General features: G+C 41.3%; 1 protein-coding gene across 4 annotated transcripts; it reads left to right on the top strand.

The window, feature by feature from the left end:
- Positions 1–2,681: 2,681 nt before the first annotated feature.
- slc35e4 (solute carrier family 35 member E4) lies at positions 2,682–15,220 on the top strand. Of its 4 annotated transcripts, none has more exons than XM_047044663.1 (4): positions 2,682–3,049; positions 3,911–4,074; positions 4,283–4,890; positions 12,037–15,220. In XM_047044663.1, exons 3-4 carry the CDS (start codon positions 4,302–4,304, stop codon positions 12,582–12,584), a joined length of 1,137 nt encoding a protein of 378 aa, XP_046900619.1. In that variant the 5' UTR covers positions 2,682–3,049; positions 3,911–4,074; positions 4,283–4,301; the 3' UTR covers positions 12,585–15,220. The 4 variants fall into 4 exon arrangements, with proteins under 4 accessions (XP_046900619.1, XP_046900618.1, XP_046900616.1 ...); XM_047044664.1 differs by lacking the exon at positions 2,682–3,049 and adding an exon at positions 3,056–3,296; XM_047044662.1 differs by lacking the exon at positions 3,911–4,074 and having other exon boundaries at positions 2,682–3,296.
- The last annotated feature ends 265 nt before the right edge of the window (positions 15,221–15,485 follow it).

Raw genomic sequence — 15,485 nt, 5'->3', positions numbered from 1 at the left:
TCTATCGAAATTATTGAAAATGAATTAATGTTACGATATCTTTATCGAGGGAAGTCATTACTTCGATACAAACAACAGTGAGGACCCGTCCCCCCACCCGAAGGCGGAGGGAGGCTACCCTTTCGTCAAACGGGGTAAACCCCAATGTACAGGCGCCGAACCGAGGGGAAACAAGTATTCCCACCCCAGCTCGACACCTCTCACCAAGGGCAATTCCAGAGTGGAAGAGAGTCCAGCCCCTCTCAAGGAGACTGGTTCCGGAGCCGATGCTGTGCGTCGAGGCGAGGCCGACTATATCTAGCCGGAATCACTCTACCTCGCGCACCAGCTCAGGCTCCTTTCCCGCCAGCGAGGTGACGTTCCACGTCCCTAAAGCTAGCTTCTGCAGCCGAAGATCGGACCGCCAAGGCCCCCGCCTTCGGCCACTGCCCGTCTCACACTGCACCCGACCCCCATGACCCCTCCTGTGGATGGTGAGCCCACTGGAAGAGGGTCCCACGTTGTCTCTTCGAGCTGTGCCACCAGGCGCTCGCCATCGAGCCCCACCCCCGGGCCTGGCTCCAGGGGGGGGCCCCGGTGACCCGCTTCCGTGCAGGGGCAACTGAGAACCATTGTTATTTTTCTTCATGGTAGGTTTTTGAGCCACGCTTTGTCTGGTCCTTCGCCTGGAACCTGTTTGCCTTGGGTGACCCTACCACGGGCATAAAGCCACCGACAGTTTATTTCATCCGATACAATGCGTTGGAAATCATACTCATATCACAAAGAAAAAAAGCAACATATGTGATGATCTCCATCTAGAATAGCCCTATATTTAGCCCTATAGCCTATTTCTAAAAAACAAGTGAAAGGAATACTATACAGTGACAGAATACATTTCCGTTAAATTTGCATCATGTCTCTGATTCTTATTGGACTTGTACCCCATTCTGCCCATAGATTCTGACACTGCAGTGCCTTAACTCACACGCTCGTAACCATATAAATCTATGCTCGCGACTGGTTGTCGCAAAGTATGACGTGTACAGCTAGTTGCAAGCGTGCACGAGGTCTCGGAGCTAGGGAAAAGAAGAGCCACCGTTTAAAGCTAGACCGGAAGTGTCGGAAGTGGAAAGATGGCCACGTCCAGTCTCGCGCTCTCACTTGCCTCACTGCGCCACTGAGCACTTTTCATAGAAATGAATGGGGACGCCATCTTGGAAGACAAAAGTAGCTTACTCTAGTTATATTAACTCTATGTGTGCTCCGCTCAGGGAGTTGCGTTTCATTTAGCAAATAGTTTTTTGCATTCACTTCACTCTCCTACTGTCTCATATTAACCAACTGATATGACGTGCTTTGCTGCGCAGTTGCTGCAATCGATGGAATAGTCCACAGTAGTATCGGGTGCAGGGGCGGATCTAGAGATTTTCATTCGGGGTGGCAATGGGGTGGCAAATGGAAGTTGTTGGGTGGCCTCCTGGAGGCGAATCAAACCCAGAGTAGGGGGGGTACAGTACTCCCTATGGTAAATTAAACAGTAAAATTAATATAATTTAATGAAATGTTCTGTAATGTATTAATAATATTTTTCCATGGGAAGATTGAGGTTCATGTTGTTTAATTGTAACTTGTTTCACTACATCACTACTCTTATGGTTCTTCCCTTTGGGACTGTTTTTTCACATGAATGCTTCATGTTTTGGCTACCCGCAATGTTTGGGGCTATCTCGTTGTTATGATCAGTGACCTACGCACTTTTGTAAAGCTCTCTCTTGGAAGTCGCTTTGGATAAAAGCGTCCGCTAAATGCATAAATGTAAGTGTAAATTCGAAATAAGACAAGGCAACAACACAGCGCATAGCAACCATACAGATTTAATATTTAAAATCATTATGCAAACACACACCCAAAACAAGGCGACAAGCCGATAAGGTGACACCATCAGCATTCCCGACACTCGCTGTAATCAGCACCGGCTTCAAAGCACAGGCTACAAAGAAACCCACACTACAGTATACAACATGGCTGATTTCCTTGCGCAGTTTTGCATTTGGTGACTAACATACAAACACTCTTAAGACACATTAAAAAGACTCAAACTTACGTGACAAACAATGCTGCCGGCGTGCACCCCAATTACAGATGTGACCCTACAAGCTCACACCCAGTTATATTGGCACAAGCCTAAGGTGTGGCCTTACCGTCACACCCTCTGCAGCCAGACCCATATCACACTACGTAACTAACTTTAAATTAAAAATAAACAAAACATTTCTTCTATGCACGTCTGACCAGTCCAGTGCTGTATGGGAGGCCTAAGGGTAGATGGACAAACAGCTTCCTGGATAGACTTCTCTGTATTGCGCTCTATCTGACCTGAGGACAGCATGTTCCATACTGACATACTTTACATTGCACATGTGAAAAAAGTCAGTACTTAAAATTGTATTTACATTGTGCATTGCAAAAGTTATATAATCAACGGGTGTTTTAGAACAAAATATACTGTTACAGTTAATGCTTCTCTCAATTAGTACATTATTACAAAGCCTACAGTTTTTTGATGCTTTGCATAAGAAAACTATTCCTCAGTAGAGCCAAGAGGTAGGAGAGGCTTAGACCTATTAGCATATGCTACAGGCAGGACTTTGTGCAAGGCCTCTCTTGAATGTATATTATGCTTTATAGTCTCTCTCATTTTGCTATATATCTGAGTTCAGTTACCTATTATTATCATGTTATAACTTGTTGATTGAATACTTCCTGTAACTTCCTGTAAATTCCTGTAACAATTTAGGCAGCTAAAAAGTTCACCTTATCTTTACCCTTAGGTTTTTTTGGTGCCTGTGTGTGTGTTCAATTTTACAATGTCCTTGACTAGCAACTGGCAAGGAGTCATCTTGACCTGTCCCAGTGACTGAAAAGAGAATGCGGTGACGTAGTAGCCTCATGTCATGAGCGGCAGGGCACAGCTGTTCGAGTGATAACGAGGCGGTGTCACACAGGGATAACTGTCTGCGTCGAAGTAACCAACAACGATGGTAGCAAGACAAAGATAATTGACGAGGTAAAGGCGACATGCTGTTGTTTAAATGGGCAGAATGTTATTGCTAGTCGTACTGCTTGGGCCATCGCTTAGGTTTTACAACATCAACAACATCATTTACAACACAAGATCAGTACGTTAGCTAGCTACCTATACAGAAGCCAGTCGACAGGAGCTAGCTACAATTTAGTTTGGGGATAGCTACTGTAGCTTCGCAGCTAGCAAGCCAACGTTTCAGGCAAAGCGAATCACGTTTGGGTGGACTGAGGTAGGTAAATATATAAATAACGACCACGTCCTTAACTGACTGTATACTACGTGGCTTTTTCACAGAGCGGTATAGCATAACAACCATCAAAGAAAAACACGCTACTACAATAATACGATGCTTTTCATTCTACGTTTACTGAGCGCAAGCGAGGTTTCGGCTCAAGGCAGTGCGTGGTTTCCGCGCAATCAAACAGGGGCCTAGCAAGGCAGCTTGGTATTACTTTCATGTAAACAAAAGCAAGCTGTCGGTGTTGGGGAGTTAAGTGAGGTCTTTAGCCTCCGAAGAAGTTGAACAGGTCGCCATGGTTGCATTGTAAAATGACATGTATGCAGAAAACTTAAGCTTAGACCAGGTACACGGACAGCATCACATTGTATTTGCAGGGCAGTCAACTTTGTTATTGTTTATTTTCCCCTCGACGCAAACCGATGACGTTAAGACATTCAGTTGCCAAAGTGCCTATATACATGTAGCCTATTGATATACTTTAACGGACTACCTGAAATTCTGATATACTTTAACGGACTACCTGAAATTCTGTTATAGATTGTATATTGCTAGCCTTGATCTAAATATATTTTTCGGACTGACTCCATAACCAATCACAACAGGCAATTGCCTGTAGTTTCCAGCCTCCTTCTACCTGCACGGACTGAGCGAGCCGGTCAGCCGACTCCTCGCACTCTGGTTCTAGCTTGCATCTGTCATGTTACTCGTGTGGGTGGATTACACAACCAAACTGGTCTGATGCAAAACACGTGTCTGTGTCATCAAGGAAAGTATGCAACTAGCTAGAAAGAGACAACACAGAGCCAAACTAAGTATATTTTAGGCCAGAAATGGCTGGATAGGGATGTCGAAATTCTACACCGTTCTATTTGAAACGTATCCATGAAAATCTAGCGAGTCAATCTTCAGTGGTAGTTTACTTACATTTTATGGTTGATGCCGCGTTACGAGGTCAGGATGTGTTTGCCTTACAGGAGTGAGGATGAAACGAACATGACCAGCACCGATGGCCTCTCTAAATGCGAGGCGACCCGGCGGGAGACGAGGAGACGGGCACCTGCCGAGATGCTTCACCTTGTGTTCGCCGTCATTGTGTGGCTCGTGACGGGTACTACCATCTCCAGTCTTAACAAATGGATTTTTGCTGTGTATAATTTTAGGTATCCGTTACTACTGTCTGCTCTCCACATGCTGACAGCTATAGTGGTGGACTATGGTCTTATAAAACTTCGAGTAATCCGACACAAAGGGGCTGGTCAGCAGGACTTGACCACCAGCGCCAAATGCAAGGTGTTCCTATTGAGCTTGACGTTTTGTGCTAGCATTGCTTTTGGTAATGTGGGTCTGAACTATGTCCAGCTGTCCTTTGCTCAAATGATCTACACCACCACGCCAATCTTTACCCTTGCTATTTCCACTCTAATCTTGGGAAAGCAACACCATATTCTCAAGTACACGGCTATGATGCCCATCTGTCTTGGAGCCTCCTTCAGTATCATGGGTGAGGTCCAGTTTGACCAGATTGGCTGCTTCTTTGTATTTGCCGCCACCATGCTGAGAGGAGTCAAAACCATCCAGCAAAGTGAGTACAGTCACAGTTTTTAACCCTTGGGAAATCTTATTCAAATATATTTGTATTTGTTTTCTATGGTTTTTGCAGGCAAAATGTTGAAAATGTACAGTCGGAAGTGTTTTATAGCTTTGGAGAACTTGTATTGCTGAATGTTCTTTTCCCCCTCTGGAAAATGAGGTTTCAAAGCAAATGTCTATGAGATCCTGGTGTTACCTTCCCTCTAGTCTCCTAATGTGGCACATATAGCTTCTTAAACCACTGAAGTAGTTGAATAGTTTATAAAGTTTTGACTCGCTTGTCCATATACCAGTTTTATGTGTTCTAACATATATTTTCTAAATTTCCATCAACGTTTTTATCACAGGTGAACGGTGCGCGGCAGTTTATTGATCTCCAAAATTATTGTCCAGTACAAGTCAGGGCTCGACATTAAGGCTTGTCCGGGACAAGTGGATTTTTTTGTAGGGCAAGTGGAAGAGAAATGTACTTGCCCCACTGGACAAGTTAAAACTCAAGCAAAATAAAATGCCATGTTACGTTATGTGCCAGTCATTACGTCTATTTTACTGATTTTATTTTACCAAATTCTGCATTAGCAAAACACAACAAAGTGGCTTTGTCCCAAGATCTCTATAGACCGTGCAGCTAATTTAATGCCCAACACTTGAATGGGGGCTTATTACATGAGAGGAATTATTTACTGTGTCGTCTCAGTTACATTATCAGGGCTTGGAAATACAGTGACTTGCTAAAGTAGGCAAATGGCTAATAGAACATAACATTTCGTAATAATTTCAGTAAATCAAGCAGGTGCAAGACCCAGTGAAATGCTTTAGCCAGCAACTAATTATTTAGCATTGCTAACGACATTGGCTAACTCAACTTCGGTAGGCTGTCCTCAGTATTTGCAAGCCAGCTTAACTTATACTATATCTACATAATTTTTTACATTTACATGTATTCATTTAGCAGACACTTTTATCCAAAGCGACTTCCAAGAGAGAGCTTTACAAAGTGCATGGGTCACTAATAATAACAACAAGATAGCCCCAAAAACATTGCGAGTAGCCAAACATGAAGCACATATTGTGAACAACCAAAATAAGTGCCAAAGGGAAGAACCATAAGAGCATGTAGTTAAATAAGTTATAATTAAACAACATGAACCGGTATACGTGCAAGTTTACCTGTAGAAAAACAATGGATTTTGCCACTAAATATTGGTGTTAACGTTTGATTTTTTTCTGCAATTTCACTTTCTACCCGGCAGAGGCTGATTTACCAAGGGTTCCTTTACAAGGTGTATACTTTACAGTTGAATGTTAGCTGATATTTAACTGATACAAATGCTGTTAATGCTTGCTAGATACTACACAGCTGCCAACGCTACCAATAAGCTAACGTAAACACAAATCTAAAATCTTCACCCGGTGAAATGACTTTTGTGCATGGACAAGTGCCTCAAAAAGTTAATGCCGAGCCCTGAAAGTCATAATCAAAAGGAAAAAACCATGTTCAAATAATCGTTTTCTTTTTATAAACATAAAATCCACTTCAGTCTTTGCTTTATATTATGTATACATACTGAATTACGTTTTTTTTGCTTCCTTTTAATAACAGCTTCCTTTGTTTTGGTATTTAGTAAAACCATTACTAAATAATGTTTGTATATTACAAAATGCTTATGTGCCGTAACCAATGACAGACAACAATCATAGTAATCAACTAAAAGCATGGAATTCACTTTACTTTATACTAAAATTTACAAAAAATATTATTTGCTTATCAAAGCACAAATAATCAATACAAAATTACCAATAATTTAGATAAAAGAAATAATACCATTGAATAAACAATACAAGGTATTTGGTTCTTATACCCCCTTTCCACCAAAGTGAACTGGGAGCTGGTGCTACAGCCGGTTCAGAGCTGGTTAAATTTGCGAGCCTTTTAAGAACCGGTTTACTTTTCCACGGGCTAGAGAGCCACCATAGAGCCACGTCATTGCGTCAATGTATACATATAAAGCGCCAAACACAAAGCAGAGCCCGTCTTAAGGCTGTTTATCGATCCGAAGAACGCTAAGAACGCAAGGTTGAGATGCGTGTTTTCTTAGCTATTGCGCAATACCCTGAGGCCTGTTCCATAAAGCGAGTTTACTGAATAAGCCAGACTTATGTCAGTTGGTCTGATTCATTTCTAGTTCATTAGTTCATTCGGTTCAATAAAGCTAGCTCAACGTAGTTAGAACTCGGTTACTATGGCAACTTAGGCTGCGAAACTAGTCTGGTCCGGGGCAGGCTAACTGTCAGGCTTAGCGTTACTTGGTGCTTAACCAGACCTTCCTGTAACACTGACCCAACGGGAAAACGATGATTTACCACGGGTATTCTAATTTTCTTATTTTCATCAGTTCAATATGTTCAACAGATAAACTAAAATAGGCTACAACATTTAGCCTAATGCATTAAACGATGATGAACAATCATTTGATACACGCCACATTACGTAGATAGTTTTACTGTAGGCATCAGGTATAGGCCTATCTCAATCTAAATGATCAGAGTATAATTATCATAGCTATATAGTTGTTAACATAAGTTTACAATTGCAAAACAAACCTAAATCCATACACTACATCCTCCAGTTTCCCGACACAACCATGTTAAAAAGTTAGACAGCTGGCTTATGTATTGATTAATAGTAGGCTAATTATTTAAAACAATGTAAAAAAAGTTAATTTACATGTGTTTAGAGGGTGTCTGTTTTTTAATCAATGAAATAACTAAAGGTCTAAAAAAGGACCTCGACCTACGTAGCCTATCGTTCACGTCAATCATGGCGTGTCGTTTCATTTTGATGAAGTGGTGGATGAGGGAGCTGTCATAGTTCAAGGCTTTAAGGGAACCTTCTTTCTGGAAGAAGTCATGTGGCCGTGTGCATTGCTTTTGCCGTGGTGGATTGTATGATCCATGTTTTACCTCTCGGGCTGCTTAAATAGGGTGCACGCGCCATTAGCTTGACTACTTAAATCTGACTTGAATTAGTAGGACTGCGTGAGCTGAAATTGGCCTTTATGGAACTGCTTTAGCCCCGCTTGACTTGTTAAGCTAATTCAAGTCTGGTTTGGGACTAAGTCCAATTTATTTGAGCGGCCTTTATGGAACAGGCCCCTGGACTCGCAGCAGTATGACAACACTGGCATTATCAGCGCAACATTTTTAAAAACTTTTTCTGTATAGTGCTTTGTCATTTCAGTCATTTGATAGGATTATGATAAAATGCAGCAACTAGTGTCTGCACTGCACTGCGAAGCTAGCTAGGTTATCGAAAAGTCAGAGAAAATTTACAAATTAGCCATTTCATCAATAAAATAAGCACATTTTCAGGAACTACATTTCCATTTTGTCATCACATTTTAATTCAAATGCTTATTTACAGGTACCATTTAGCTGAAATATGAATTGTAAAAACGTACAGCAATGGCGGTTAAAGGATTCTGTTCGTCTTGTTGGTCACTGTAACCCCGCCTCCTGACGCAAGCAGTTCTTACTTGGTTCCTACTTTATCCCAGCTATGTTTTGGTGCAACCAGAGAATGGCTGTTTATTTTTTCCGTTCTTGTGTTCTTGCGAACTCGTTTGACGTCATCTTTTGTTGCCCAAGTACGGTTCCAATCCAAAGAACACAAGTCACCAAGAACGCCAAAAATACCCGGAAATGTTCCTGATCCGCCCCTTTTATCGAGGATGCATCGGATGGTGACTTGACCAGCGAGAACGCTTCTGATTTCCCGGAAGTCATTGCAAGATGTCAAGCGAGGCGGATAAACCTCACAACTGTAATTTTTTACTTTTCATATTTCAGCTAAACGGTACGTGTTAACCAGCATCTGAATTAAAATATGACGAGAAATAGGCAGTTCAGTCGCTGAACATTTTCTTATTTTATTGATGAAACGGCTAATTTGTAAATTTGCTCCGACTTGTCGATAACCTAGCTTGTAGCATCTCAGTGCAGTGCAGACACTAGTTAACAGGTGCTGTAAGTTAGCAAGGGCTACAGAAAACGTAAAATTACAGGTAGACGGACCAATTTTTAGCTTTGTTATCTAGTTTTTGTAGTTAGTCAGTGTTATCATAATGCTGCGAGTCCAGGAAAACCCTAACCATCTCAATTCAATCTCCGTCCTTGCAAGACCATTCTCGCAAGGAGGCTTGCCAGAATGTTCTTCAAAAGAATGTACTTACGTTCTCAGCGTTCTTCGGATTGATAAACAGCCCATGTCTAATATGGGGAGAACTCCCACTCTCGGGAAACTTCCGGGTTCTGAACTGGTTGCAGTTCCACTCTAGTTCCATATGAGGGCGCTAACGGTATAGTGCAGAATGAATGGTCTATGGAGCTATACCCCTCAAAATCCACTTTTTCTCAGAATATAATTTGTTTTCTAGTAATTTAAATTTTGAATTCGAAAGGGGAGGCAACACAAATCCACACTGCTGGGTGTATTTTTTTAAAGTCGCTTTTTTGTTCTAAAAAGCGTTTTACAATGTCAATGACGTCATACACATTGTACGGCCAGAGATACTGCGTTACGGCAAGCTCTGGTCACTTCCTTTTTTCTCTCGAGGCATTGACAACACAGCTGACAGGTTAGGCTCTACTTGTCAATACACATGCAAGAAAAAGTTTTGGCTTGCTAATGTTGTTGCTAGTGTTGCTAATGCTCTGACATTCTGATTCCACTTCGGATGCCATCAAGCGGGATCTCTGGTCGTAGTCAGACCTTCACTAACCAAACAGCATTCGTTAGCAGAATGCTAGCGTGTTATGGGCAACAACGACTCACCCTGTAAGAAATCGAAAGGACATAAGTACTCGTTCATTCAACTTTCGACCTATAATCCATGTTGACCATGCAAAAACTACAATCAAATCTGAGATTTCTCAACGACAATCCGGTGAAAGAGACAAATTTAGCCGTTTAGCTCCATAGACTCCCATTCATTTTGCAATCAACCGCGATCACTCCCAGTGGAACTCGGTGGAACCGCAACAGAATTTGGTACAATGGGGCTTAATAGGGAGTGGGCAGGCTCTCCTTAAACAGGCTCTGGTGCTACTTAACGAGTCTACGATCACGCCGGCGTGATCAAATCGCATGTCGGGTTTAGGAATGCGAAGAATATAAACAAAGAGACGCAGAGCGCTGCTGTCGATTTCTGTCGAAAGTGCGGTCTTGAAACTACATTGTCGTTTTTATTTTATGTAAATAGACCAAGTAAAAACGGAGATATGATCATTTCAATTCCATGAAATAAGTGCCTCAAATAATGCCCTCTTTTATGCATGCGTTGCATTTATTTGAATAGCTTTATCGTCTTTTATCATAAAACTAAATGGAGAAAAACGTGTGAATCTGCTGACTCAGATCTATAGGATGTATTGATCTATTTTAGGGAGACGAGAAAGAGCCGTCTAAGAAAAAGAGGATTAGGGTTATTATTACTAGTTTTCTGAGTATTTTGAGTAGTTTTGGGGAGATGTTGAGTAGTTCAGGACTACATTTGGAGTTATTTGGGGGAAAATTAGGCGAACATCATGTCCAACATGCCGTCGACTTGTTATTTCAACTAGAAACTTTGCACTCGCGGACCCAGATTTTGTTGTTGACAACAAGAGGTGAGAAAAACTTTTTGTGAACATTAATTGCTTTTGTTTATCTTATTATATTCTTATGTTCTACTTCACTGTAGTGCAAATGCCAATGAACATATTGAACTTTGAAGCTTTTTACATGTTTTATTGACATACAGAGAATGAAGAGCCATTGCCACAGAGGTCAAAGAGAAAGTCATACATGCGCCAATGCTGACATCAAGTGGAGAAAAAAAGGTACCTCACTCCATGGAAGTAAGTGCAAGGTCTGTGATGCCCTCTTTGTCTCATATTGTGGACTGAAACTGTCTTGAGGAGTGGCACAAATAAAAAAAATTATGAACGCAAATGGCTAGACTTGCTTTCTTTGTAAATAGTTGTACATAGCTTGATTATATCTCAACGTTACCTTAAAATGTTCACATATGCAACTTGTGCTTAAATTTCAAACTTTTTGGTTGAGCGTGTGTGTGTTTTAAAGTAAAAAAACTATAATTTTCCCATACAGATGAGACAGGTACTCAAAAACTGCCAAAATAGCACAGAACCACTTTCCCTGGTTCAGAGCCAGTTCTAGGCTGTCGAAGGAGAATTAACTGAATGGAGATTTGACACACACAATTCGGATGTAAGATATAGGGTCTGGAAGTTTCTCCTCGCCACCACCCTGAAATGCCAAACTAGTTCAACTGTGCCGTGTCCTATTTCAACATGCTATTTTTAACTTCTCCCTTGTAGTCGTAAAGTGCCTACCTGAGTTGTTTACATTATCTGACACACATCGGCTGTGCACATGCTTTTGTTGGACTAACAGGTAGCTCTCTACTAGTTTTTCATTGCTAACGTGTGCTGACGTTGTGACTGTGTGTGTGTGTGTGCGTGCGTGCGTGCGAGATGCGTGTGACAGAGAGATGGAGGGAGAGCAGGGAAAGGCAATTCAGCTGAACAAATACGCTGCGTGTTTTTGCCTAAAAAGTGTTAAAACCTTTTTTTTTACGAAACGAAATCGGCCGGTGTTGATTCTGTGGCGCACCACCACAAATTAGCCCTTGTGTGGGAAACACCGCAGTATTAAATGTTTGTACCCAAAGCAAACTCAACACTTCTGGTACATTTACCAAATGGAGATTTGACACACACAATTCGGATGTTATAGGGTCTGGAAGTTTCTCCTCGCCACCACCCTGAAATGCCAAACTAGTTCAACTGTGCCGTGTCCTATTTCAACATGCTATTTTTAACTTCTCCCTTGTAGTCTAAAGTGCCTACCTGAGTTGTTTACATGACACACATCGGCTGTGCACATGCTTTTGTTGGACTAACAGGTAGCTCTCTACTAGTTTTTCAGTCATCCTACTGTTTTCTCTGTGTGTAACATCATTTTTACAGTAGATATCTCATTTTTGAAAGTGTTAATCAAGTTTTATTTGTGTGTATTGTTATTTGGTCTATTCCAAATGCACTTATCTCTCTCTCTCTCTTTGCTCTATTTCAGGCATCCTTCTCCAGGAAGAGAAGATTAATTCTGTGTTTCTTCTCTACTTGATGTCCATCCCCAGCTTCCTCATCCTGGCTGTGGCCGCCCTGACCTTGGAGAACTGGGCAATGCTGGAATCTCCACTGCACTATGACTGCCACCTGTGGCTCTTTATCCTGCTCAGCTGCCTGGGCTCTGTCATGTACAACCTCGCCAGCTGCTGTGTCATCACACTGACCTCTGCCGTCACCCTGCACATCTTGGGGAACCTGAGCGTGGTAGGGAACCTGCTGTTGTCACAACTTCTCTTCGGCAGCGAGCTGTCGGCACTCAGCTGTGCCGGTGTGGTGCTCACGCTCTCCGGCATGCTCATCTACCAGAACTCTGAGTTCATCGCCAGCTACCTGGATGCGCGGGGGACCAAAACCAAGATGGCAGGTGAGACAACAGAGGCCAGCAATACTGTGGACGGCGCAGTGGACCTAAACAGCGAAGGGTTGGCTGACCCTGTCCTGCAAGATCTGACGGAGAAGATAGATGGAAAGAGGTTGGACAAGGTTGACTGAAAGAAGGGAGAGAGTGATTCAGAGAATGAGACTGATGACACTAATCCTGAATAAAGGGAATGTGTGTCAGGTCAGCCTGAACTGTGGAGAGGATCAAGATATGGTCTGGGACATGAGGGCATTGTATCTGGTGATGTGACTGAACCAGTTTTTTGCCTCTTCTCTGTGCCAAGTTAGTTACCTCAGCCAGGGTCTCTTTAGAATGACGGAGGGGTCTGAATGATGGAGAAAACAGATGCCTTTAATGAATGTGACAGTTGAAATCCCATCCTTTACCAATACATGCACATACATAGAGTATAAAGCCTCTACTGAAATATGCATGAGCGAGCATACAAACATTTGATACCTCTTGGACAGGATAGGGAGCATCCTCCTAAACTATAGATGGGCACAAATGGAAAAAAGAAAATTCAAGTTACTGTTACTTAACCCTCCCCTGGTCTAGTTATCAGAGGATAAGGGTATTTCTGGCAGCTTTTTGTGGGGTGGACTGAGGTTAATAGTTTTTTTAAATGGGTATGCTGTATTTGTTTATATACACTATAAGCTCTTGTCTAGATGACATGTACAAGGACAGGGAGATATGCGAGCTAAATATCCTATTTTTTTGTTGGCATGGAAGCCGTTGATTTAGTTTTGTATGAACACTGTGTCCTGTGTAAAGTATTCCATGACTATTTCCTTTGATCAGGAAATAATTCACAACTTAGGATCTTTGATTTAGTCTCTTGACTGAGCTTAGTTACTTCCTCGTCTATGTAAAATGGTGCACACTGCAGCATACGTCTATTAATATAGTCCTCTCTAAGGAGTCTCATTCATCTTTAGCATGGCCTTTTCCCCATGGAAAAAATCAGAAAATTGATTTAGCCTTTTTCCTCAATGCCTCTAGCTTACACAGTGGACCTGACTCACCCTGGCCCTGTCCCCCATTCAAGAGACAAAGATTTTTTGTCTGTTAAATATGTTTTTATAATAGACCTGCTGGACAGTGCTGTTGTAACTCCATGTATGTTCAGTGGTGATGTTACATTTTTTAGTTTTTAAAAGATTGCAAAAGTTGTAGATTTTAATTTGGTCAAAATAATATTTATTCAATAATTTGTGAGGGGGATATTAATTCATTTTTTATTTTTTGATACAAAGAGGGCTGTAATCGTCACCATTAGGGATGCTTATAATTAACCGTGTAACCGTTAACCGACAATACGAATGTTTACCGGTTAATACTACTTGTTAAACAGTGTTAGCAATCTAGAAACAATGTCTTTTCACTTTCAGCAACTTTTCACTTTCCCTAGTGACAAAAAAAGTTAAATCTAGGTACTTTGGCAATCTCAGTTTTTGTTGAGCAGCAGCAGAATAACTAATTGTACTTCCATGTTGTTATAGCCAGTTTTTTTGTTTTGTCAATCTGTTGTTGGTCTTTTGTTGTTTATGCTGGTGCTATAGTTTAGCTATGCTACTATTTAATTAATCTACCCTTTTATTGTTTTTTTGTTGTTGTTTTTTATGGGTCAAAGACCCATAAAAAAACTATTTTTCGTCTTGTCAGTTAATGGTTAATGGTCGTAACGGGCATCGGTTATCGGTCAAATTTGTATTTTTAAATGAGCATCCCTAGTGACCAACCATAATTCATTCATTTTACCAGCATCAGTCAAATTGATGTCAGTAAAAGCCAATTGATCCCAACTGGAAGAAAGGGAAACAATTTCCACAGTCACTGTTTGCAGGTCAGGTTATACAACTGTCTGGCCCAGGTGTGGGATTGCATGCAAGACTTCCCAAAGGAACTTATGTTAGAGGACGTCTTTAATCTTCCCTGCTTACTCAAAGGGCCTAGACAGGTGCCAAGCAATGTTCGAGGAGAGCATCTGATAAGGACCCAATCTCTCACATTATAATAGGTCTTGTTCTCTCTGTCGCTCACACACACAGCTTCAATTGCTAAAGCTTCAATGTCAGAATCTGACTAACCAGGTTTATTTGAGATTCATTTAATTACTACAACCTGCCATGTTTTCTATATTTTGTCACAAGCACAGCAGTAAGCACAGTAGGATGTGCTGCCAAACTGGACCAGATGAGTGGAATGGTAATAAAATCATTTGTTGCCAGTACCAAAACCTTTTCTACAATATACACTCAAGAATTCTAGAGTGTGTTGGAGTTATTAGTTGAATACCTCTGATGACAACAAGGCCTTCAAAGCCCAATTGTAAAAAAAAAAAAAGCTAAAAAGGATTAATAAACTGCTAAAGATCAAGCAGCTTTTTGTTCCGTCTACCCACAAGCAAGGTGTCCACCGGTCCTCCGATCAAGAGTTGAATTCTAGTGAATGATCTCAAAAGCTTAATTTAAATTGATCATAGATTGTTCTAACAATGCTTTTCATTTAGAGGGACCAGTTCCGCATTAAGTTTTGGTTGGTTTGACTGAGTGACAGTTGTTGGGCACATACTTGAGGGTGGTGGAACGAAGCTCTTCTTGCACTGAGTTACATAAATGCTGACTTTCAGTCATACTGGCCCCTCTATATACAGTTTTTGTTGTCTGCAAAGTTAGGTGTAAATTATTATATTTGTCTTTTACAACCATGGAAGGTTTGCTTAAATATATTGGTTCAAGAACATGAATGTCTCCTGTTTTATCTCAAAATTAAGAACAAACTGAATAATTGTATGTACACACTTGGACAGAATAAGCAAATCAAAGAGTACAGCGATCCATGTCGAGGTTGCTAGAATATTAGTGGTATTTTTATTGGAATGTACTGTGAAGCTTGATAGTGAACTGACTGAATTAACGAGATGGGTTTGGCTGCAGCCTCCCATCTCATGCCCTCCCGTCTCATGCCCAAGCTGTCTAACAGTAAATTCGAGATGGGTATGGCTG

This window comes from Hypomesus transpacificus, chromosome 22, assembly GCF_021917145.1.
Source record: "Hypomesus transpacificus isolate Combined female chromosome 22, fHypTra1, whole genome shotgun sequence".
Lineage (NCBI taxonomy): Eukaryota > Metazoa > Chordata > Actinopteri > Osmeriformes > Osmeridae > Hypomesus > Hypomesus transpacificus.
This window is presented reverse-complemented; position numbering and strand designations above follow the sequence as displayed.